The sequence below is a fragment of the Suillus subalutaceus genome (assembly GCF_016647625.1).
Source record: "Suillus subalutaceus strain FC151 chromosome Unknown DFJ58scaffold_113, whole genome shotgun sequence".
Taxonomy (NCBI): Eukaryota; Fungi; Basidiomycota; class Agaricomycetes; order Boletales; family Suillaceae; genus Suillus; species Suillus subalutaceus.
In genome coordinates, this window is record NW_024540362.1 from 31,307 (window position 1) to 56,113 (window position 24,807).

Below are 24,807 nucleotides of genomic sequence, written 5' to 3' on the forward strand. Positions count from 1 at the left end.
GGATCCTTGTCTTCATCGTCGATAATAAACTTCATCATCGTAGACGCTACGATGAAACGTCTGCCAGCGCGGCTCGCCAGCTGCGCGAGTTCATCCCTCGTTGGCTGAGGGAAATCGGGATGGCGACTTGCCAGCTCTTCGAAGGAATGCTGTAGGAAAGTACAGATGTCGTTGTCAACGTCTGCGCCGTCTAGCGAGATGATAGTAGCAACGCCCTCCCCAGAAGTTTTCACTGGTATCTCGCACACCAGTGGGCGCACCTCTTCGTTCTGAAAGACTTTACAGATATGCGACTCCGAGCGACTCGTGAGCAGAATGTGGGTCACGGGCAGGTCAGGCTCACGAAGAGCTCGTGCAAGGGAAAGGATGAGATCAGTAAGCTCGGGTTCCGATGTGCATTCATCAAGGGCATCGACGACAAACGACAAAGGCGGACATCCACGCAATCTGAGTTGAAGTTTCCGGAGAGGTTGGAGAAAGAGAGCCTCCATCTGGTCGCAGAGAGGTGTGCCTGGGTCTAGTAGAGCAGGATTGTCGCGGATAGCTCTGTTCACACCATTCCGGATGCTGGGGAAATTGGTGGCAAGTTGATAGACAAGTGTTGCAAAAAAATAACCAGCCGTGCAACGTTTCGTGTGCTTGCGCGAGAAAAAGAACGTCCCGGCTAGCCGCTTTTCGACGTTCGTCTCTTCTACCACCTTTAGACCTCTCATCCTCTCAGCTACTGTGAACGCAACAGCGGACTTTCCGACGCCAGCCGTGCCATGCAGCCAAACGAGTTTATTCTTCTTTGGGTCATCCAGGAATCCGTGGATGTGTTTGAGGAGATCCACCCGGGTCCCTTCCAAACATTTTGGGTGGGGATGGCGTTCAGAGGAGTTATATTGAGCACCCTTGACGGCGACCTCGGACAGCTTCGCCCAAATTTCTTGAAGATCTGTCAAAGAGGTCAGAGAGCATGCGAGAGATAAGAGACGGAAATACTGACATTGATCGTCACTCATTGACGATGGTTGTGATATGCGAGATGCAACGAACCAATTGAAAGTACTAGCTGGATTCGAAGTTGTGGTTAGAAATAATCTTGGCGATAGTTATCTGGAGGGACGACGTACGAACATTTGAAATAAAGTACTGCGGCCACTATACCAGGCCCAGCTTGGGCACTACTGCGGCCACACTAATACCAGTGCACAGCCAGAGCGCAGTTGTACAACTGTACATGATGTGCATATGCATGACGATTGATCTCCTTGATTTCTGTACGTAGATAACTGTGATCAATTGGATTAATATTATTAGTACATCCACAAAAGTAGTGTCTCAGGCGTACGTGTATGTCAGTTACTAATACTATGGTAGTAATTACAAACTGAGCACGTGAGCGACGCGGCATCGGAGTTGCACTGAAGTTCTATGAACCAAATCATCATGATATACCCGCCCTCAGGCTGTAGCGTACGCCTCTTCCCTCAGTCTGTCACACGAACTGAGGAGACTGATTGTAACATTGTCTAGTCTTCACAACAACCTGAGGCCTCACTGAGAGCTCGAGTACGTACAACAGAAAGTTAAGGAAAGTGTAGCCGAGTCGATGATATACGAGTGTACGAAATTGAACTAGTATTGTACGACCATCGACGTCATATGATCGAGCACCCCCAAATGCCATCACGGTCGTCTAAATCGATCAAGCGCGGATGGTTTGCGCGCCTCTATCTGACCATTCTCGATAGCCTTTGCCACGCGCTTTTCCTCCCGCTGCTTTCTCCAGTTTTGCACGAATGGCGACCTATATTTGCAGAGCGCACGAACATGAGCACACGATTAATGAATGGAGCGATCGACTGAGGCTTACCGCAGTGGGATCGATGACATTTTTACGTTGCTTCCGGAGGTATCTGGATTTTCAATATAATAAGCGATAGGCTGCAGTGTTTTATACGAAATATATACCTTTTGAGACTCTTGCCTTTGCCGCGCATTTTCCGCTTCTCTTTCTCCGCTCGTGACTGTGGTTTATCATTCTTGTCGCCGTCACCTTCAGCACCATCCTCGTCGTCGGCATCAACGAGCTCCGTTTCATCCGCTTTACCCTGGACACGTAGTCGCTCGAGGCGAGGGAGACGAGCGAAGGGAATATCGTGCGTGTCGTTGACAGCAGGTCGTTAATTTTGTTGGTGGTGCAAGGGCTCCGACGAAATCTGGGTCGAGTGTGATCATGTCCGATTGAATCTAGGTTGATGGATAGTCCATATCAGCGTCATTAGAAATGATCTAGACGTTGAGCGTACCTTGTCCAATAGACCCTTGACTTCCCTTTCCCTTCTTGCCTTTTTGTTCTCGAATGGATCGGCTTCCGTACTGTCGAAGTTTGGTTCGCCAACCCCAGGCACAAGAATGCTCGACAGACCAGCATTGTGTCCGATCGTAAGGATATCTTGGAAGGGGCAAAACCGCACCGAAGTGAGCGGTCGATGTGGTATTGGGTGTGTAAGGTAAAGAGGCGGCGGGGCTTTGGCTGCGTGCGGGGTCTGTATTGACGGTTTTGTGTATACCTGGCACGCAATAGATGAGAACCGCCACAAGTAAGAGTGCAGTGACTCACATTCACACTTCCACCTACTGCCACACCTAACGCACCCCTCGCACTCCATTCCAACTCAGCGCTACCACCTCTTGTCGTCCATTCCCGCACAGTACCCTTCCAATTTCGGCAGTCCCAAACCTTTACGACGCCATCCTGACCTGACGTCGCCATATAGCGCCCACCAGAACTCGGATCGACACTCAGCCCCACAACCGGACCGAGATGTGCTAGGATTTGTACAGCAGGATGAGGAATGTTTGGCGTCCACAGGGTGACAACACCATTGGAGTGACCAAGGTGTAGCACCGCGTTGTGTTTATTTTGTGCGAGTGTATGACATGCCCCGAGCTTTGTTCGATGCTCAGCGACGATGTGACCTGTAGAGGTATCTTGATATTTTAGAAATCCGTTGTTTCCCTAATGTTAACTGAGCTGGCACAAGTTGACATTGAACTGGAATAACTCACCACACTAGCAAGCAACCAGTGATATGGAAGAAATTCGAGTCGCGTGGGTTCAATGTGAGCCTTCAATCGGTGCAGCTCGACACCATCACGGTCGTATATGAATACATATTTTTTTTGTGCGACTGCGAAGAACGACTGATCCTGCAAAAATCTTTATTGAACGATTGAGAGTTGTTACACGCAAGTAACAAGCGACGTACGTGATATCGCGACAATGTTTCCTGCAGCTGAAGCTCCGCATGCATGGTTCCTGTTTGCCAGTCAAAAGTCGCGACATGACCCATATTGCCAACAATAGCAAGATGTCTGCCATTCCTCGAGTATCTCGAGCGATATGGACCACCATCCAACTTCAGCTCCCGTCGTCCCTTGGCAGCCTCCTGACCAGGCACTTTGCACAATATCATCCTGGCCTATTCTCCAAGTTCGTTCCAGCTCGGTCTCCACCTGCATTTTCCCTGCCTCGCTTGTGAGCAATAGTTCAGCATCTTCGACAAGTGCTTTTGAACGCGCAGCATGTGCCGCCTGCCGGTTTAGTTTCGTTCTGAGCTTGAGATCCTTGACGTGCTTGTGCTTTGGCACATTGTCTGGTGGTGGAGAGGTAGGACGAAGGGATTTCGGCAGGGTAGTATTTTGTGACTTGACAAACAAGGCATCTACAGGAGGCGCCATTCGTACGCAGATCTCGCCCGGATGCTAGAAAGTGATTCGTACGAGGCCGAAGCATGCGCAAAACTCAGCTGACTAAGCTAAACGATGGAAAACCAGACGCACACGTCCGGCTTTCCACTGTACTTAGTACTAAACACAATCCCAGGACCCAGTCACCGGTGTCATGATTTTGAACAACTCTTAATCGATCTGATCCGACAGCGCGCTCGACATGTAGCGCAGATTCACGCCGCTCATGATTAATCTGATTTCCGGGCGGCATGCGCTACCAACATAGAATGCGCTTAGCATTCATCACTCACGGACACATCTCGGGAACAGCGGGACGGGCTGTCCGTGTCAACCGTTATTCAATGGTGTGTATTTCTCGACTGTCATTCAAAAGTGTCTCACATGAAATATGTGTGTATACCACCGAGGCAGAGTAAGGCTGTTCAAATCTCTTTATTTCCTCTTGACAAAGGTTCGGCAATTTCAATCCACCCGCAGCTTGTACCATCCAAATGAGCCTTTAACTGACCTTCCTCCCATTCACCCAACGTTCACCCGCACTAAAATGGTCGATTGCTTATCCCGCTCAGGTGACAGGGAGTATGATCACTGCGAATTGGATGCCCGCAGATCTTATAAAGCACCATAAGCCCTGTGTTAAAAACTGCGGAGAAAGTCGCTGAGCGGCCATTATATAAATACGTATGTGAAAACGAGCTTGACGAGGATTATAATTCTGGCACTTTTCTACCAGGTCAAGGTTGCTGACGCAGTAGCAACGTTCCCTAGCTGTGTTATTTATGACCATACCACAGGCTCGGTTCACCAGCACGGGTACTCCGGTAACTCATTACTGTCTATGTAAATGACGCACATGTTTCTTTACTTTCGATTTGTATATCAGTGTATGATTACAGCTATGCTGCGTCAAGGTTACTCCGTATCTCCGGGACCCCTCGCATTGCGTTTAGATATACGATACGTCATTATACTGATGAGTCACGCCAAGTAAGTAGCGTAGCGTCCGAGTCACCATCTCAGTATCACTGACTACAATTTGTATTTCTTCAAACCAGGATACGAGGTGACCCCCACGCGCAGTAGATATTTGATTAGTACTGCATATTCAACAGCTGTTTGGCAATTCCCTGAAAACCCTGAGTACGCGCTCTTCCTCGCATAGCTATTGGCGTCAATCACATCGCCACTGTTTCTCACTGTCATTGTGATTATAACACTTATGATGACTTCCCCAAAGCCAAACGCGTTTGTGAGCCTTTCCCACAATTGCAGTCATGGAGGCATGTGTAGTTGTCGCAGAAATAAATACACGGTGGTCGTTGCTTTGTTTCTTCAGGCTCTTGCCATCTCCTCTCTGCCAACATGTCTGAAACGTTGATCGTGGAAGAAGTCATGCAGGCAGCGCTTTCCGGTACGCTAGCCACCATGTTACTGTATGGCGTCACTTGCATGCAGACCTTCCACTACTGGCAAACATACACGCGTGATAAGAAGTATCTGAAGTCTATGGTAATTCTATCAAACGTATGCATACGAGATTTATCTGACACTGTCATAGGTGGCATTCATCTGGTATGCTAAACTTCGTTCCTGTGTTTCGTGCGATCACGGGACACATTCCGACTATTCAGGCTTCTCGAGACTGCCCATACAGCATTGTCGATACACTTTGTAGAATATTATCTCATCATCCATTTCGGAGAGTTTACGCACTTGGGATATGCAGTCTGGTGCGTCAATTTTCGTAAGATATCTATTATGGCTCATTCATCACAGGAGCATGGGGGTAAGCAGCCAGTATAAACAGTAAATGCCCTGTTGATCTCGCCCGCTTCCACCAGGCTACATGCTTCATTGGTGTATGTCACTTTTGTGTTTGCCTGAAGATCGCTGTAGTGACACGATAACAGTTTTTTATAGGTTATGTTGTGAACCTGTAAGTCACTCGAAGTACCGTACAGCTCGTGCTGATGTTACTAGTTGCTTCATCTGGCGGATATTGCAACGTGAGTACCTCAATACACGCATTAACCTCCTCCCTCAATTGCGTGCGCAGTGGGCCAGAATCGTTGGATTGCTGTTTGCTTTGTATGTTGCAATCATTTTTGATGTCGAGAATTTCTGCCCAAGCTCTTGTTATAGGTCGCCGTCGCAACCGTTCGCTGTGGTAGAATCTTCAATTTGAACATCGGGCTTGCACACTAATTTGTTGTAGGATTTGGACTTGCAAACTGCGTTTTGAGGCATGTCCTACTTATATTTGATGATCCAATTACTGACTATAGTTTGCACAGTTTCATCTATCCTATGTGGACGGACTTCAGAGGACGGGTCTTTGTGTGTACTTCAATAAATACCCACAGGTCTATTGGTCTCAAAGTATCACCAGGCAACCATGGTGACTGGTCAAGTGCTTTCAGCAGTCGTCGACGGCGTGATTGCATTTACATTATGCTTTTATCTTCGAAAACGTCGCACTGGCATGAAAAGGCAAGATATCAGTTGGCTCAACTCTACGTCAAGGTCACCTTGTTGCCCTTAGGACTAACAGTATCATAAAACGCCTCCAATTATATAGCATCAACACTGGTGCCATCACGTCGTAAGCCTACTTCCAATGATATACCTTCTAAAATACAGGCGCTTCATTTCCCATAGGCTTTTCGCCGTGCTAGCGGTCATCTCGGTAAGTGAATGTCCAAGTGGATAGTGCTCACCCCAACTAACTCTAATCAGTTTATTTATCTACCAACTACTACAGCATTCGTTGCTTTTGTTCAAGTCCAGGGCAAACGTCTGTCTGATTAAGTTGCCATCTTTGACTCAGCTGACACTTTATGTAGTCTATGCAACATCATTTTTAGCATCGTGCGTGTTTTGGTTTTGGCTTCTATTTGTCAACTGAAAATATTCACAAGGTTAAACGCCCGCAAAAGGACGCTCGAAAAGATCGAACAGCCTGTTCCCACCGCGGACGCGCTTTCCTTGTTCAGAGCAGCACGACCGGATCTGTCATTTCTGGTTTGTACCTTGATACCATTTTTTGCTTGTCGGAGACTCAAGTCATGTGTTAGCAAGCGATTGAAGCCGAGAAGAGTATTACAATAAACATCTGCGGCGACAGTCTAAATACTGGAATGGACAGCCACGCAACTGGGCCAGTAGTTTCCTAGGGCTGATACATGATGAACATACTGTTTATCCACTTGGTTCATTCTTTACCGCCAGCGTTCTCTTTAAATTATAGACTATCATTAGTGTAGCGCGAAGGAGGCTTAATCTAAATTATTTCATTGAACTAAACAACAAGACTTCCAGGCTGACCAGTTGACCTCAAGTTCAAACATGAATCGTGGTAAAACTCCCCTGAGTAGCATTACGTTCTCCCCCTTTCTCCCCTAGACAGACCCGGGTATGGATAATGTTTGGATGATGTCGTTGCTTCTCTACTATGCCTCGGTTAGTGTAGGGGGCAGAAAGGAATTGGCAAAATGGCAGAACGGCAATTGGCAGAATGGCAGAAGTCGGCAAAAAGTATTATGAACGTTTTTGGCTCTTTTCCACTATGTTTCTACTACGGCAAAAATAGCCTTGACCACTACATCGAGGCTACACCTTCTGACATCAAAAGTGCATTAATATTCCACCCTGATGCACTCTCTGAGCCTTGATTGAGTACATCAATCTCTTCAATGCATGATACCTCTGTCAACCCTCTAGCTCGCTCAGGCTCAAGTCAATGACTGCCGCTATCCAGAATGTCTGGTACATCACCTGCAATCAAACCATGTGCCTGCCCTGTCGTTTTCTCACAGTTGGTCAGCTTCTCATGTCTTGCGCTCGAATCTTTTGCTCACATCAACTCCTTGTCAGTCATTGATTCCGAACCTGCAAGATAGTCTTGGTCATCAGAGTTTGCTGCGAGGGGAGGAATCCAAGCAACCGATTTTTGCGACTTGTCGGCAAAAGCAACATCGAGTTCATGTTTAGGACAGGTATATGTGTGTGTTTGACAAACAGGCTTCCCAGCTTTGGAGTCCATCTTGTACAGGAAGTACGCATAGCTTGCATGAAGTGATTCAAACGGACTGAGATGAAAAGTAGTGCTTGATATCAGCCGTGTGAGGTACAATTGAATGGATGTGAGCAGTAGTTACATTTTAAAAGTAGTGTTTCGAGTTGTTTTTGACTTTCTCCCTGGGAAAAAGTGGTCAGACACGATGTTTTGGACATGATGGCCCTTGGATTTTGGGGCCATGGTAATTGCCAACTTGCACACCAAGATACATCAACCATATATCAAATTTCTATTGTTTGTTAGTAGGAACAAGTACTAGGTTATCATAGTTCTGCCGACTTCTGCCAACCACCACCTACTGCCGGCAATTGCCGCCTGGCAATTGCCACTGGCATAAATATTTCATTCTGCCAACAACACTAGCCTCGGTGATAAGTTGCTTTCGCATAGCAGTTCCTAATTCAAAATACTAAAGGGGATACTCCGATGAGTCCATTTCAGATCTTGTTAGTGCGCATTACTGTAGCTACATGGATTTAGTATGGAACATCCCTTCGGTTGGCCCATCTATTGGGGAAAACTATATCAAAATGCAACTTGACGGTGCGTTGTCATGTGTTTTGCAAATGATATTATTAATTTATTGAGCAGAGATAGGATTTCCAAAATTTCCATTCGAATTTGCAACGTGTTCAAGGACATTCGTACGTGGCTCTGCTATTTTCGTCATTGTAATCTACGCGATAGCCATCATTTGAAGAGAATATTTCGAGACTGCAATCAAGGAGGGGAAGACAGGTCTACGTTATCCTCCAAGCGGACCATCTCGGATTTAGGGACAAAAACACGATGCTCATCAACCCAATCCAAGATCTTCTCAAAGTTTCTGCATCGGTGAGGAATGTTGAAGTTAGGAAAAGGATCTTTGACTCCCTCTACCCAGTCGTAAGTGAGCATTGTCACGTCGCCACGACACATAATGTTCTGCCTGAGCATTTCGATGCAGTGGTCTGAGGTACAATATACTAGTAAGCAGGATGTAAGTTGGGCAGGAAACAGTATACCAACCGAGATGAATACGATAGTTTTCAGGGGATTCGTTATGACCCAAGGAATTATCATGGTTACCCCAGCTGGCTCTGCGAAGCATGTCCTGCAGAGGAGTGAGTAAATATCGACCAGCCTCCCTGTATTATAACTGACTATGCAATGGAGTTGGTGAATGACTTCTACAGTTGACATGTAACCTCCACCGTATTCGTCCGGATACCTAGTCATGGCGGGAGAAGGTTTCTCCCCTGTTCTTAGCAGTTGCTCAAGCGTCATACCAACTGGACGCGCTGGGAAATATAGTGCGAGTCAGTAAATGCCTATGATGTAAGTGAAGCATAGGGTGTAACCATTAAGAGATATCCTATCCCAAGCGGCGTCAACTTCTGGAGACGGGCTGCCACGATATATAGAAGAGGCGCCCAGAGTTCCATTTAATCTTATAATGCCGATAGATTCGAACGCCTCATTTGCTGGAGCTGCGACGAGTAAGCAAGGGCCTGTGCGTTAACGCTATCTATCCACCTACAATACAGAATAACGTCATCAATCGACGGCGCCCGTACCCATAGCACGAAGAACACCACCGTTATGGACATCAGCACACCATGGCTTAGCCACGGCGACCAGCGAAGGAGACGGGATTTTGGAGGAGGTCTTGTTTCTGTATTGCTATCAAGAAGGTTCGTATCGTCACGATCGTCGACTCCGTTGACAAGGGAATACGATGCAGAATATTCCTGAGTACGCATACTAGCAGTAGCTGGCGCAAGAAAAGGACTTGAGTTTCAACTTCAAGACACTCGGGGTGCACTTGGAACACAAGTCATACAGTAATACTCGTGGGCAAGTTGGAAACCATGGCCTAAATACATAGAGGGGCTTGAGTTTGCTTTACCAGCCACTCGAGCGCTTGAGCCGCAATGCCGCATCATGATTAATATTGATCTGGCAATTGGCTGGTGATGGGAGTAATGATGAGAACTATGTTATGTAAGCAACTCTTGAAAGAGTCGATCAAGGTCGATCAATCCTCAAAACAAACAAACCTGGCATCAGCCAACTATCTGCGCATGTTCTCAGGATTCCCAGATTTCTTTCAATCAAATCCATCTTAGGCTTCTCCGACTCGGAGTTCCTCGCACTTCTCCGATCATCCGGGCCTGCCCTTCCCCATCGAGGTCGCCCGAATACTACCTCCCTTCCAGCGCTCTGGGCATGTGACTTTCGCACCGGTGCCATGGACTAGTACTGCTGTACAATAACCTAACACACCTGAGACAAGCCGATTGCAGCCGATTGGGGGCCATATTCGAAATCAATACACTTGGTAAATATGATTTCTCGGGATAGTATGTATCGCATCTACCCTCGCGTATTCTCAACTATCCCTACAACCCCCGAGTTCAGCAAACGGAGTTTCGCCATGATCATGCTCAAAGATTCCTCGCAGTACTCTCCTGTCGATTCTGTTGACAATGATAACGAGGAGAAATCATTTGGTGATGCAGAAAGGTTCCGTGCAGAACCTCGTACCAAGTCGCATATCCTTCGCGTGTGGCCTATGTTGAGCCATGGCGCATTGATATGCACATCTGTGCTCTTTTTCGCGTTATGGATGGGCACGCCTTCTCCTCACCTGCATAATGACGTTCCTATATACTGTGAGTGAACAGGCATCCTCGGACAGTTAACGTATAGCGTTGATGATATGTCACAGCTCCAGCAATTGGTGCTGTTGAGTCCATGATCGTAAGATTCAATGGAACCCTCGACTTTCCTTCCATCTATCGTGGCCCTCCTTCCCCAGAAATTGATGCCGCTTGGGCCAGGATAGCTGAAGATGGTGCGTCATCTAATTTTTTCCCGTAATCCTAACTAGTAATTGTTCACGTCCATAAACCCTCAGTGCTACCAACTCGAATGTCGCTTGAGGAAATTCTCAAAGCCGGCGAAGTAGATTCACCTTCCAAGGTCAAATATCCAGCCAAATCTGGTGGAGGTTTCATGGTATCCATGGAAGCCCCTCACCAACTCCATTGTCTGGTAAGCTATACTACGCCTAAAGTCTAGACTGTCTAGTCATTATTGTCTCATATTTTGTAGAATTTACTTCGCAAAGCTTCGTGGCCTGAGCATTACGGACCCATAGATATTTCGTTCCAGGACGAGCCTGAAGTAGTCCGCATGCATCTTGGTACATATGTTTTTTTATTGATGTACCTCCTACTTATCGTATACATCACAGACCATTGCATTGAAATGATCAGGCAGAATATCATGTGCAATGCCGACGTGACGATGATAACATGGGACTGGGTTCAGGGACACGATATCCCATACCCTAACTTCAATACCCGCCACCAATGCAGGAACTACGAGAAAATCTTGGATTGGGCTGTCAAGCACGCTGTTCATATCGATGAATCCGAGGTTACTCGCTTCGAAGATACGGTTGACATCCCTTTACCCTTCCATCTGACGCACCATAATAATATATAAGGGACATCGTGCTGTTTACTCACCACTCACATTTACGAGTATCTTGCAAGAACGGCAATGATTAAGAGCTTAGTCGAATTAATGTACTGTTAGTACATCAATAATATATTTTGCCATCTATATCCTACGTATCACGATGGCTTAAGCTTCAAGCTTCAAGCACGAACAAATCCAAAACTTGGTAGGCATATGATGTTTGCTTACGAGTCGTATATTCTCCTTGTTCTCTGCTATGGCTGTCAATGTGGAGGATTGCCAGTGGTTCATTTTGGAGTCAAATAATGATTAAATTGGACTTGGGCTCGAGCGTGAGCATGCAATAATAAATCTTAAAAGTTGGTCGGAAGCCCGATGTAATCATTATTTGACTCCAACATAAACCAATCCAGAGTCTACTAATCGGCAGCCACGAGTTCAGCGTGCATTTGATCTACTTACATCTCCATCTCCATCTCCATCTCCATCCATGCTCATGATTGTTAGCATGCATTTTGTCTGCTCAATGATCTAACAAGATACTTACTATATGTACTAGTAGTGCCTGAGTTACATCAGTAGCGTAGTCAGCCAATGAAAATTGTTTATCGTCTGATAGCAAAGCCAATAATGGAAGTTGAATCATCTTGCACTTGGTATGGGCACTCGAATAATGAGTTTCGGGCAAGCGGGGTCCTCCAGCTCAATGCTCGGAGGACCCGCAATCAATTTTAGCACCGAGATATGACAACTCGAAGTAACACTAATATACAAGCCATCGGAATGACTGAGACCAGGAGTAATTAGTATCAAGATTGACACGGCTATACTATTTACTTCACTTCCATGGGACACCAGTAATCTAGTTTCGAGTCACTCTCAATTATGGAGCTGACCTAGACAGATTCCCCTTATGCCGAGGCGGTCAGAACGAAACTTCTTTTAGACTGCCCCGCCACATGCGTCGTGTCGAGTTCCCCATTCCAGTGGGAGTGGTGATTAAAGGCGCGGTACTGGCAGTTCTCTGCATTTACAGAAGGTTTACCTCTGCAATCAGAAACTGGATCCTGGAACCGAACCTCGCTGGAATCGTTTTTTATCAAGATCTGTGTTTAAGACCTTGATGTGATATGCCGCATCAAGAGTGAAATAGTAATTATTGAGGGTGCTGATAACGACTTGGAGGAGGGAGGTGCATGCTGACAGGGCCAACGCCGGCCCACGGCACCACCTGAAGTTAGTTGACATTAACTTTGTTCAGTCCTGAAACGCGTACCGATGGTGCAAAGGACCTGAAAGAACTCGTACGTGGTTGATGCTAGTGCATAGGGCGGCACAAATCCCAATCACTACCTCATGGGTACCGTACAGTCAAAAATCAAGCCACAGGCTTACAGCTAGTAGGTAACAGATTATTTTTTTTCGCGTTTAGCATCGAGTCGTCCCAATATGGCAGGATCAGCAACAAGTATGGAATGTTATGTAATAGAAGCCTGAGTGAAGTTTCCTGTTTGCTCCTTTTCATTTGACTTTGATGTATATTTTTGTGCTTGCGCCTTCCCCGAGTGCGGCGGTTCGGATTGTCGTGGTCTTCGATCTGCCAATTTGCGAATGCCTCTACTTATGCTTTGAAACAATCCCTTACAAACGTTCTGAGTGGACAAGGCTTCAGCCAATCCAGGTGACCTGAGTTATGAGCGGACCTCGTAGACGAAAGGGTATAAAGTTCTCTTGAAGATTCCAATGTAATGCATCGACAAAGTACCAGGCGCATCTCTTAACTCAAACATGAAGCTTTCTCTTGTCTTCAGCGTGCTTGCGTCTCTTGTGATTCTTGCTACAGCGTACCCCACGCAAGGAGCCACCGGCATCACGAAACGTTCCAGTGAGTATTCATAACTCATCACTATGCGGAGGTTGATACGCGTAACGTGCTGCTAGATGTGGAGAAGCGCAAGGAACTTGACGCCAATGACTCCCACTACGGGAAGAGAGGCGGGGAGAAGCGCAAGGAACTTGATGCCGACGACTTCAATTACACCAAGTACTCTAAGGAGAAGCGCGAGGAACTTAATGCTGATGACTTCAATTACCGCGCTTACTGAACTTGACGCCAGGTTCTACGCAGGTGAGTTATAGCCGTATGTCTTATTTTTTTGTGGGAGTCATCCATCGTACTAGGTCTGGCATCACCGCAGCCTCACCCACAAGTTGCTTTCCTGTACATCTACATATCTTGATTCCCTTATCTGATTGCTTGGTTTCCGACATGTTGCGTGCCCGTGTAATACAGTCCCAGTCGTCTCACTGTTTTTGACTCGACTACAGACCCGCTGAGCATCCTTGCCACCAAGCTATCATTTGGTGATATTGCGTATTGCATTTTTCAAGTCGTGTGTTCTCTCAATTCCCGTCTAAAATGAAAGACGGTATGTCAATTGTAGTCTGCTCAGTGCTAGCTGGCTCGTCCGGGGCATATCAAGGAACATCTTCTCTTGAATGGTCTTACTACGGGAGACTGCGCGTTCCTCACATCCTGAGTAATAGCATGTAGCGACATATCTATCGCGCATGGCTAGAAGAGAAAAATGCAACTACGACAGAACTGAGAAAAACCTAATTGAATTTTTAGGCATCGTTCTGTGTCACTCACCAGCACCCCTGCAACTTCTCTTTGATGCAGCTGATGCTATGACATCGCCTTGACGCTACTCAATCACACCACAAGAGGACGCAGCGATACATTCTCACTCGACGCGTAGTACTGCATGCAGTCCAGATGAGACCTTTACAAAAAATTGTCACTTTCCAAATACCGCACGCAGACGATAGGGCGCTCGCCAGTGGTTAAAATTAGACTCAAACTTCTTCAAGAATTCCGAACGTTTGTTCATCGCCTGGTCGCCGTCGTTGCTCTCTGCTGCTGCTGCGAGCGCTTGATTGGCGGATTTCGTGAAGGAGGTGTGCATTGCGAATATTGAGCACATCACTATCATGCCGGAGTACGCCTGGAGGTGCGACGATCAGTGAGTGTTCGGGTCAGAGGTCGTACTCATACCTTCGACAGTTTGGCACTAGTCAACATGCATTCATTCAGGCACGTGTCCAGAAAGTCTATGTGATCCTTCAGAAGCTGGTCTACGGTGGTTACTTTAGCCAATTTCGCCTCTAGCATCCGCTAGTTAGGTTCAAGAACCTCGAATGTCGTAAAAGCCAGTATTTGCTGAGCGAAAGTGAGCATGTAAGCTCAGGAATGCAACTCGCAGTCGCTGCTGCTCAAACTCGGGGTGGTTGGGCACGGAACACCAACAGCAACTTGTCTTCTTTCTATCCACATCAATGCGAGCAACTGTTCTACATGTTTGAGAGTAAGAGAAAATGGAACAGGAACAAGTAACGCAAAATCGTTTTGCGAGAGATGACGAGTGAAAGCGGGAATTTCACGGTGTAGTCGAGTGTGAGGGCGTCAATCGCCTGTTTGGGATGAGCAAGGACGGTAGTGCAAAAGCTTTACGCATATACCTAGCATGGGCTTCTTGTCATCCTTCTCCCAGTCGCGATCCTTATTTGCTTCTTCATCTGGTACGCCTCGCCTTCCTCACCGCCGACGATGCCGCTTACGCTGATGACCTTGAGTGTCATTCATACAATCCGCTGCTCGCGATGCTGACTCGCACATCTTCGCGGAACGCGGCATCTTCCCCTGTAAGTGCAAGGTCAAGCAGACTCTGTAGCACAACGATACTTATACCTTTCGCGGGCTTCCTCAGTTCTATGTGGGCAAGGTCTAAGAGGTGGGTGAGGAAGGATGAGGAGGCCAAAAAGAAATAACGCTTGAGAGAGCGGAGCCGAGGTATGAGCTATTGATCTTGCACAAGAGGGTTCGATTCGTGTGTGTATAGGCGTCTTCGATGAATTTGTAAAGCCTGAAAATGATCATGAAAAAGACACGGGGACTCGACCCAATGAAGAAACACGCTTTTCATCTTCCATGGCAGCTTTTTCGTTAAATCCTTGTGATCGGCTTGCACCTCGATCCTACAAAATCACACATCACGTTAAGATATTTCCCTGCAAGTAAAAACTTGTGTTTCCAACCATCCAGAAGGGGTGGGGAATCGACCTCCACCAGTACGTGACGGAGGAACACTTGTATGCTGGCGTTTCGAAGAAAGGGTCGAGCCATCGCGAAGCTACTCAGACATCAGCGTTCAGCACACATACACCCCATTTTCTCAGACACAAAGCTCACCGTATATTGTCTCTTCCAATACTTGTCTGCGTAATCCACTTCCAAAATGCCCGTACTGATGAACTTGCTCGCCTTGACACACAGCTCCTCGTATGGGTCTTCGAGAAATGACCCGTAGTTGCCCATACCCGGAGGGTCTCGACATAGGGCACCCCTGCTGTACTATTAGAAGAGTGCCGTATACCTTGACCGCGGTGGGGTCACCTGACATAGTCAGCACGCGCTCGTATATCACCGTTAACACTTCCCCACCCTTCATATTAGTAGGTGCGTCTGATGTGCTCTTCTTCATGTCAGACAAAACGGTCTTCAACTTTGCCCCACCAGGCCCAGGGGCTTCATCTCGTGCTGTCTGCTTTGGATCAAACTCAAAAGAAGATGGGAAGCTGAGGCGTCGTCGTAATCGGGGTACTTTCTGTTCCGTTAAGTCTCGAAGGGACGAATGTGTAAGAAAAAACACGAGCGAGGCCCATTCCAGTGATCCCACAAGAAAGCTGGACTGGTGGTGACAAGTTCAATGGTTGCCTCACCCGTTTCGTTCTCGGCGTTCTGCGGCTGCTGTCCTGCAGCTGCAAAAGCGCCTCCAAGAGGAACGTTTACCACAAACCAAGGTAGCTGCCTCCCCAAGACTTTCGAAACAGTCCTAGTTAATAATCACCTTAACGTAAGCCAGTTTTCAGTGACAGCGACAATGTCGAGCAAGACATATCAGGACCTCGGAAGCGAAGAATGGTAGCACTGACCACGTCTTGAGATGATGCCCACGACTGTGCAGTTACTCGCTCGGAAGAAAGAAAAATGACCTTGTATACGGAGGAATCGGACTACCACATAATATGAAAGATTGTTTAGTGACAAAGAAGACAACACATGAAAGACCTGACTGAGGAGTACTCGTGTGAATCTTGATGATACCGCCTGACAAGTTTGTGGCTCATGATAGTGGATATATATATGAGGATTCGACCTCCATCATAACTCGTCAGTTGGAGGCCAAGCACTGGCTAGTTCCAGTACTAAGTGTAGTTGATTAGTACTCACAACACGGTCACCGCAGCAGTGGTGCAGCTGGCAGCAGCCCGCCTGTGACTAACCCTGCTGTGTGAGGTGCGCATGGGGCACATCTCTCTCGATTTCTAAGCACTACTACTATACTAACGTGTGTCTGGCTGTGCAGTAGTGTGGCTGCACAGCAGCCTCGTGTTATCCTGCAAGCACTGGACGGCGAACACTTGCTTGCCCTTCAACTGTATTCCACAACCATCCAGCGAGCTTTCCATAGCAGAATAGATTGAAACATCCATCCGTCCATCTCATCTTCATCAGAGCCAAAATACCCTTCTTCGTGGACGCTTCGCACTCTCCATCAATCGACAATTGGATCGTTTCCGCAACCAAAGTCTTGTTACAACTTACAAACTTCAATTCAAATCTTCGTACGTCGTCCCTCCGGATAATTGTCGCCAAGATCATTTCTAACCATACCCTCGAACCCAGCTAGTACTTTCAATTGGTTCGTTGCATCTCACATATCACAACCTTCGTCGATGACTGACGATCAATGTCAGTACTTCCATTTCTTATCTCTCGCATGCTCTCTGACCTCTTTGACAGCTCTTCATGGAATTTGGGCGAAGCTGTCCGAGGTCGCTGTCAAGGGTGCTCAATATAACTCCCGTGAACGTCAGCCCCACCCGAAATGTCTGCAAGGGACCCGGGTGGATCTCCTCAAATACATACACGGATTCCTGGACGACACAGAGCAGAATCAGCTCGTTTGGCTGCATGGCACGGCAGGCGTCGGAAAGTCTGCCGTTGCGTTCACTGTAGCCGAGAGGATGAGAGGTCTGAAAGTGACAGAAGAGACGAACGTCGAAAAGCGGCTAGCCGGGACGTTCTTTTTCTCGCGCAAGCACACGAAACGCTGCACCGCTGGTTATTTTTTTACAACGCTTGTCTACCAGCTTGCCACCAATTTCCCCAGCATCCGGAAGGATGTGAACAGAACTATCCGCGATAATCCCGCTTTACTAGACCCAGACACACCTCTCTGCGACCAGATGGAGGCTCTCTTTCTCCAACCTCTCCGATGGCTTCGACTCAGATTGCAGGGGGGTCCGCCTTTGTCGTTTGTCGTCGATGCACTTGATGAATGTACGTCCGAACCGGAGCTTATCGATCTCATCCTTTCCCTTGCACAGGCTCTTCGTGAACCTGATCTGCCCGTGACCCACATTCTGCTCACGAGTCGCTCGGAATCGCATATCTGTAAAGCCTTTCAGAACGAAGAAGTGCGCTCGCTGGTGTGCGAGATACCAGTGAAAACTTCTGGGGAGGGTCCTGCTGCCATTATCTCGCTAGACGGTGCCGATGTCGACAGTGACATCTATATATTTTTGGAGCATTCATTCGGAGAGCTGCAATACCGCCATCCCGATTTCCCGCAGCCATCAGGGGGTGACCTTGCGAAGCTGGCGAGCCGAGCTGGCAGACGTTTCATCGTGGCGTCTACAATGATGAAGTTTATTGTCGACGATGGATACAAGGATCCCGGCGATCGGTTACAGCTGATGCTCGGAATTGACGAGCGAGCTGCTAGCGGGAACGGAGGTGTACAAGTTATACGACCGTATCCTCTCCACATGTGCCAATCCCAAGCGGGCATACCTGCACTTGTCCGTTGTCGCTGCACTTGCAGATCCTCTGCCGCTATCACAAATCTCGAAACTTCTTGGCCCTGGTCAGGGCTGTGATGCCGAGGCAACGCTAGTGCAGCTACGGTCTGTCATGGATATTCCTACCGACACCAGTCTCCCCGTGAATGTATATCACTCGTCCATTCGTGACTATGTCTCCGACCCCTCAAACTGCAGCCTCCCTGAAGTGCACGATATGCCATCACCCCATTCACTGCTCGCTGATTCCTCTCTTCGCTTGATGATGAAAGAGATTCCTGAAAGCACAGACCTCTTGGATGCGCTCTTAGAACTGAAGAAGGAGAGCCAAGCCATGCAACCTGAGGACCCCAAAAAATTAAAAGACTCATTGGCGTTCCTTGTTCAGACACTGGAGCCGCTATCAGTCCTTATCGGTATACTATGGCTTCGGGGAGATCGCGCTTCAGATTTACAATTTTGGCTGGGGACCGAGGATGGGAGTGCCTGGCTGGGGACCGAGGACGGGAGTATTTGGTTGGGGACCACAGGCGGGAGTGCCTGGCTGGGGACTAAGGGCGGGAGTGCTTGGTTGTGTACCCTGGGAGGAGAAAAGTGGCGAGAGGCCCAGGGAGGACGACACTGGTTGCGGACCGAGGCAGGATTAAACTGGGAGCTGCAGAGTGCGTCAGACTCGTCATGCCGGTCATACTGATCAAAGACTCAGGAAGTGCTAGATGACCAGCCGCAGACCGAGAGAGGACGAAACTGGGTGCAAACCCAACGAGCACGACACTGGCTGCGGACCCAGCGAGGACGAGACTGGCTGCAGACCCAGCGAGCACAAGACTGGCTGCAGACCCAGGGAGGACGAGACTGGCTGCAGTCCCAAGGAGGACGAGACTGGCTGCAGACCCAGGGAGGACGAGACTGGCTGCAGACCCAGGGAGGACGAGACTGGCTGCAGACCAGGGGAGGACGAGATTGGCTGCGGACTTACTTAGGACAAGACTGGCTGCAGACCCAGGGAGGACGAGACTGGCTGCAGACCCAGGGAGGACGAGACTGGCTGCAGACCCAGGGAGGGCGAGACTGGCTGCAGACCCAGGAAGGGCGAGGCTGTGTGCAGACCCAGCGAGCACGACACCGGCTGCAGACACAGGAAGGACGAGACTGGCTGCAGACCCAGGGAGGACGAGACTGTGTGCAGACCCAGCGAGCACGACACCGGCTGCAGACACAGGAAGGACGAGACTGGCTGCAGACCCAGGGAGGACGAGACTGGCTGCAGACCCAGCGAGCACAAGACTGGCTGCAGACCCAGGGAGGACGAGACTGGCTGCAGACCCAGCGAGCACATAACTGGCTGCAGACCCAGCGAGCACGAGACTGGCTGCAGGCCCAGGGAGGACGAGACTGGCTGCAAACACAGGGGGCACACAGCTGGCTGCAGACCCAGGGAGGACGAGACTGGCTGCAGGCCCAGGGAGGACGAGACTGGCTGCAGACCCGGGGAGGACGAGACTGGCTGCAGACCCGGGGAGGACGAGACTGGCTGCGGACTTACTTAGGACGAGACTGGCTGCAGACCCAGGGAGGACGAGAATGGCTGCAGACCCGGGGAGGACGAGACTGGCTGCAGACCCTGGGAGGACGAGACTGGCTGCAGACCCAGGGAGGACGAGACTGGCTGCAAATCCAGAGAGGACGAGACTGGTTGCAGACCCAGGGAGGGCGAGACTGGCTGCAGACGTGGGGAGGACAAAATTGGCTGCAGACCCAGGGAGGACGAGACTGGCTGCAGACCCAGGGAGGACGAGGCTGGCTGCAGACGCCCCATGGCCAAGCGTGGCAATCCACTCCCCGCGGCGTCTTTCTGGGTAACTATGGAAGAATTCTCGAGCACGTTGGAAGCAATCAGCGAGTATACCATCGTTCCAGAATTGTCTTTACCGCTAGCCTTCCAAGTTATTCAGCAGTTCAAAACCTTGCCGGATTTCTTAATGCTGCCGGCGTTGATGGCGTTAAACCACCAGCATCGTTCTGTCTCTGCATTATCAACATATAGTCAGCTAAACAGGGAGATCATCCATTCTATGAATGCCTTCACGACTTTCACACACAAAGCGCAGCAAAAAAGTCGATTTTCTTCCGACGCTCTCAAATACGCCTGTCAAAACTGGACTATCCATCTCTCATGTACTCCAAATCCACGGGATGGCACGCTTAACCGTAGATTCCATACTTTCTGGAATCGTCACCTCCTTTCCTGGCTCGAATGGCAGTGGTGTTTGAAGGGTCTGCGGTCTTGTCTTGATATCTTATCCGAAGGGCAGAAACTTGCAAAGGTGTGCATTTTTCTAATATTTTTCAATTCACCACCCAAATATCTGACCGCATGCTGCAGGTATTGCCTTGTTCTAGGTTCGGTTTTTATTTTCCACTTTATGAAGCCCCTTGTAATTCTCTCTCATCCTCAGTGTAACCCGTCAACATGCAGCCTAATGAAGGGCGGCAAACGAAAGCTTTGGCACCCGTGTTCGTCTACCAAGAGTTCTCCCCAGCTTCTTGAGTGTTGATACATTCTAAATACCTGTTCACTTGTTCCACGATAGCATAACTATACTTAGTCTGACGACTGTCACGTAGAGAAGTGTCTTCGCATTTACTTTTGTTACATTCTGTATCATTCTACAGTAGTCTTATAGTTTTACACCAGCCTTCGCATTTTTCCAGCTCTCCTTGACACGCGCCACCAACAGGTACTACTGCTTACAACTTGCTCATCTTGTAATGTATGGTATTTCATAGCCTAGTAACTTGAAAGCACCATGTCGCCAGTACTGTATGAAGCAGTGAAACTGAAAGCCTTGCCATCTGACTACAATCGATAGCTATGGACAAGTGAATCCAAGGCAGCGCCTGATGCAATCTGAAACTCCTGAGCGACTGACATCACGAAACGTTCCAGTGAGTATTCATAACTCATCACTATGCGGAGGTTGATAAACGTAACTCGCTGCTAGATGTTGCGAGGAACTTAATGCCGATGTGACTCCCACTACGGGAAGAGGGGCGAGGAGAAGCGCAACGAACTTGGAATCAAATTCGACTATCACGCCGGGAACACGGCCTACGAGAAGCGCGAGGAACTTGACGCCGATGACTTCAATTATTAGTAGCAACTTTACTCCGAGGGAGCCGCGAGGAACTAGCTAGGATGAACTTCACCCTGGTGACTTCAATTACCGCGCTTACTGAACTTGACGCCAGTGGTTCTACGCAGGTGAGTCACATATAGCTGAGCCGCTAGTGAGCATTTACGTACAAAGGCACTGAATCTGATTTTCGGAAGTAGCGAAATGAGATCCACATCTGTCTTTAGCTACCACGAGCCCGCCCATGGTGGTGATTTATCTCAGTCTTCGTCCCTCGCTGAGATAGTTTTATCAATCTGGTAGACGAAGTTCTGGAGCAACCGTCGTGATCGTTCATTGGTTGCCGATTCCAGAGTCCAATGGTCTTAAACGATCATGCCCCTTTCCCTTCTGCCCCGCCTATTGAGTGTGCTAAATTATTAACATGAACTGGATCAGACGCCTGTCTTGCACTATGTGGAAAACATGATGTCGACTTGGGAGTGATCAGGCTGTGCAAATGACTGCAGGGGGAGCATGTCGGCTGGCCGAGGCACGAGGCCGAGCGGATATTCTCGAGCCTCCTCTGCTCCATCTGAGCAAGGTATCAAATAGAGACTATGAACAGCAACATTATTATCATGTTACATAGATCAAGTGCTACCATGGAGGACTGGTATGTACCTGGCAGGAGTTCAACTAGGCATCTATAAGGGCAAGAGAGGGATAAAAAGAGGAGGAGACGGTGAACAGTGCGGCAAAATAAGAGACATTTAGGAATATTAATGAAGGCGACAAGGACGGGATTAAAGTTGCTTGTATCTGAAACAAAGGATAAGCAAAATCCAAATGCCGAAGAGGGTAGCGGGTGTTGCCACTTTAGCTGGCCCTATAAGCTTATTTGCAATTGGGTGGTGGGGTTATGGGCAGACGTCCAGTTTTATTCACGACTTCTCACTACACATGAGATCGACGACTTAACCACAGAGTACGCTCCTTGTCAACTTCAAACGCTACTGGCCGTCCATTTTCCTATCTAGCAACATGTCAGGATTGCTCTATGTAGCAAAAAAAGCATATCTTACTGTGAGAAGGCGCACGACGCCGAAGAGGACCCAATCGACGCAGACAACCCAGTCGGCGCAGACAGCCCAGTCGGCGCAAACAACTCGATCGGCGCAAACAGCCCAGTCGGCGCAGACAACCCAGTCGGTGGAAACACAGACGATGCGAGTACACACGAAGAAAGTGTCAGCAGTCGCGTTATTCAAAGACGGTCGACGAATCGTCACTGCTTCAGAGGACAAAACCCTGCGAATCTCCGACGTGGAGAAAAGAGCATGGGTGGGAGGGCCATTCGAGGGACATAGTGACTGTGTGATTTCAGTCGCTGTTTCTCCAGACGATATGCAAATTGCGAGTGGTGGAGGAGATGGAGCCGTGATCATTTGGGACGCCGATAGCAAGCAGATGGCATTCAAGCCGCTGGTGAAACATAAAGGAAGGGTTGAGTCGGTGTGTTTCTCCCCCGATGGAAAGAGACTCGCACGCGGGTCATTGGATTCCAAAGTTATTATTTGGGATGTGGAGACTGGCGCTGTCCTCTCAACACTCCGGGCTTGGAGTGCAGTGTTTTGTGTCGCCTTCAGCCCAGATGGACTAAAATTAGCATCCGGGTCATTGCATTCCATTAAGGTTTGACGCGCGGATAACGCCGAGCCTCTGTTCAGCTCTTGGGGTCACGAAGGTTCCATTCGATGTATTGTGTGGTTGCCTGGCGGCCAGCAACTTGTCTCTGCATCAGACGACAAAACAATAGGCCTGAAACTCCGCTACGGCAGATTCGGCTTGGTGACAAACAGACGTGATGTTTGGGCTCTGTCACACCTAGGCCTGATCAAACAAGGATCTCAATCATTTCTCGACCAATTTCAATTATTCAACTTCGCAGTAGTGTATTATAAGTGTACAATGAGACTGAGATAGAATATGATTTGAAGCAGAGTTGAGTGAGATATTGCAAAGTGTCCGAATCAGCGGTCGTCAGAAGTTGTAATAACCGATAGTAGCTATAGCTAGTACTGACGTATATCTGGTTGTGCAGTGGTGTGGTCACGTGCCGCACAGCAGCCTTATGTCCTCCTGCAGCAAGCACTGTACAACGAGCGCTTATTCAAGCTTCAACTGTATTCCACAATCATCCATTGAGCTTTTCATAGCAGAATAGATTGAAACATCCATCCCTCCATCCCATCTCCATCACGCTTCGCACTCTCCATTATTCGACAGTTGGATCCTTCCGCGACCCAAGTCTTGTCACAACTTACAAGCTTCGATTCAAATCTTCGTATGTCGTCCCTTCCAGATAAATATTGCCAATATTATTTCTAACCACACTCTCGAACCCAGCTAATACTTTCAATTGGTTCATTGCATCTCGCATCATAACCTTCGTCAATGAGTGATGATCAATGTTAGTACTTCCATTTCATATCTCTCGCATGCTCTCTGACCTCTTTGACAGCTCTTCATGGAATTTGGGCGAAGCTGTCCGAGGTCGCTGTCAAGGGTGCTCAATATAACTCCCGCGAACGTCAGCCCCATCCAAAATGTCTGCAAGGGACCCGGGTGGATCTCCTCAAATACATCCACGGATTCCTGGACGACACAGAGCAGAATCAGCTCGTTTGGCTGCATGGCACGGCAGGCGTCGGAAAGTCTGCCGTTGCGTTCACTGTTGCTGAAAGGATGAGAGGTATAAAAGTGACAGAAGAGACGAACGTCGAAAAGGCGGTTAGCGGGGACGTTCTTTTTCTCGCGCAAGCACACGAAACGCTGCACCGCTGGTTATTTTTTTACTACGATTGTTTACCAGCTTGCCACCAATTTCCCCAGCATCCGGAAGGATGTGAACAGAACTATCCGCGATAATCCCGCTCTACTAGACCCAGACACACCTCTCTGCGACCAGATGGAGGCTCTCTTTCTCCAACCTCTCCGATGGCTTCGACTCAGATTGCGCGGGGGTCCGCCTTTGTCGTTTGTCGTCGATGCACTTGATGAATGCACGTCCGAACCGGAGCTTATCGATCTCATCCTTTCCCTTGCACAGGCTCTTCGTGAACCTGATCTGCCCGTGACCCACATTCTGCTCACGAGTCGCTCGGAACCGCATATCTGTAAAGTCTTTCAGAACGAAGAGGTGCGCTCGCTGGTGTGCGAGATACCAGTGAAAACTTCTGGGGAGGGTCCTGCTGCCATTATCTCGCTAGACGGTGCCGATGTCGACAGTGACATCTATATATTTTTGGAGCATTCATTCGGAGAGCTGCAATACCGCCATCCCGATTTCCCGCAGCCATCAGGGGGTGACCTTGCGAAGCTGGCGAGCCGAGCTGGCAGACGTTTCATCGTGGCGTCTACAATGATGAAGTTTATTGTCGACGATGGATACAATGATCCCAGCGATCGGTTACA

General features: G+C 48.6%; 6 protein-coding genes across 6 annotated transcripts; 3 read left to right on the plus strand and 3 right to left on the minus strand.

The window, feature by feature from the left end:
- Nucleotides 1-1,671: 1,671 nt before the first annotated feature.
- DFJ58DRAFT_717887 (BING4CT-domain-containing protein) lies at nucleotides 1,672-3,729 on the minus strand (the record flags this gene model as incomplete). Its single annotated transcript, XM_041384415.1, is given in 9 exon segments — nucleotides 1,672-1,764; nucleotides 1,859-1,901; nucleotides 1,957-2,089; nucleotides 2,160-2,235; nucleotides 2,295-2,558; nucleotides 2,609-3,007; nucleotides 3,058-3,208; nucleotides 3,271-3,437; nucleotides 3,457-3,729. The coding sequence occupies 9 exon segments, from the start codon at nucleotides 3,727-3,729 to the stop codon at nucleotides 1,672-1,674; spliced, it is 1,599 nt and encodes a 532-aa protein (XP_041240067.1).
- A 938-nt stretch (nucleotides 3,730-4,667) lies between these two features.
- DFJ58DRAFT_805439 (uncharacterized protein) lies at nucleotides 4,668-7,044 on the plus strand. Its single transcript, XM_041391105.1, has 19 exons — nucleotides 4,668-4,728; nucleotides 4,797-5,250; nucleotides 5,300-5,313; nucleotides 5,373-5,471; nucleotides 5,518-5,527; nucleotides 5,583-5,600; nucleotides 5,652-5,677; nucleotides 5,722-5,747; nucleotides 5,798-5,829; nucleotides 5,884-5,908; nucleotides 5,957-5,984; nucleotides 6,036-6,078; nucleotides 6,131-6,231; nucleotides 6,284-6,343; nucleotides 6,400-6,427; nucleotides 6,478-6,535; nucleotides 6,585-6,609; nucleotides 6,660-6,762; nucleotides 6,816-7,044. The coding sequence occupies exons 2-19, from the start codon at nucleotides 5,104-5,106 to the stop codon at nucleotides 6,912-6,914; spliced, it is 942 nt and encodes a 313-aa protein (XP_041240068.1). The 5' UTR covers nucleotides 4,668-4,728; nucleotides 4,797-5,103; the 3' UTR covers nucleotides 6,915-7,044.
- A 1,346-nt stretch (nucleotides 7,045-8,390) lies between these two features.
- DFJ58DRAFT_805453 (uncharacterized protein) lies at nucleotides 8,391-9,421 on the minus strand. The gene is made up of 6 exons (XM_041391106.1): nucleotides 9,339-9,421; nucleotides 9,160-9,288; nucleotides 8,963-9,099; nucleotides 8,828-8,912; nucleotides 8,494-8,769; nucleotides 8,391-8,422 (listed from the first exon to the last, which is right to left on the minus strand). Exons 1-5 carry the CDS (start codon nucleotides 9,406-9,408, stop codon nucleotides 8,540-8,542), a joined length of 651 nt encoding a protein of 216 aa, XP_041240069.1. The 5' UTR covers nucleotides 9,409-9,421; the 3' UTR covers nucleotides 8,391-8,422; nucleotides 8,494-8,539.
- Nucleotides 9,422-10,303: 882 nt separating this feature from the next.
- DFJ58DRAFT_50390 (uncharacterized protein) lies at nucleotides 10,304-11,438 on the plus strand. The gene is made up of 4 exons (XM_041380722.1): nucleotides 10,304-10,655; nucleotides 10,719-10,855; nucleotides 10,916-11,006; nucleotides 11,058-11,438. Exons 1-4 carry the CDS (start codon nucleotides 10,556-10,558, stop codon nucleotides 11,309-11,311), a joined length of 582 nt encoding a protein of 193 aa, XP_041240070.1. The 5' UTR covers nucleotides 10,304-10,555; the 3' UTR covers nucleotides 11,312-11,438.
- A 1,630-nt stretch (nucleotides 11,439-13,068) lies between these two features.
- DFJ58DRAFT_805467 (uncharacterized protein) lies at nucleotides 13,069-13,456 on the plus strand. Its single transcript, XM_041391107.1, has 2 exons — nucleotides 13,069-13,172; nucleotides 13,229-13,456. The coding sequence occupies exons 1-2, from the start codon at nucleotides 13,076-13,078 to the stop codon at nucleotides 13,390-13,392; spliced, it is 261 nt and encodes an 86-aa protein (XP_041240071.1). The 5' UTR covers nucleotides 13,069-13,075; the 3' UTR covers nucleotides 13,393-13,456.
- A 1,353-nt stretch (nucleotides 13,457-14,809) lies between these two features.
- Nucleotides 14,810-15,831, minus strand: DFJ58DRAFT_748035 (uncharacterized protein; the record flags this gene model as incomplete). The annotated part of the gene is made up of 4 exons (XM_041387570.1): nucleotides 14,810-15,325; nucleotides 15,386-15,480; nucleotides 15,540-15,693; nucleotides 15,749-15,831. The coding sequence occupies 4 exons, from the start codon at nucleotides 15,829-15,831 to the stop codon at nucleotides 15,148-15,150; spliced, it is 510 nt and encodes a 169-aa protein (XP_041240072.1). The 3' UTR covers nucleotides 14,810-15,147.
- Nucleotides 15,832-24,807: the final 8,976 nt, after the last annotated feature.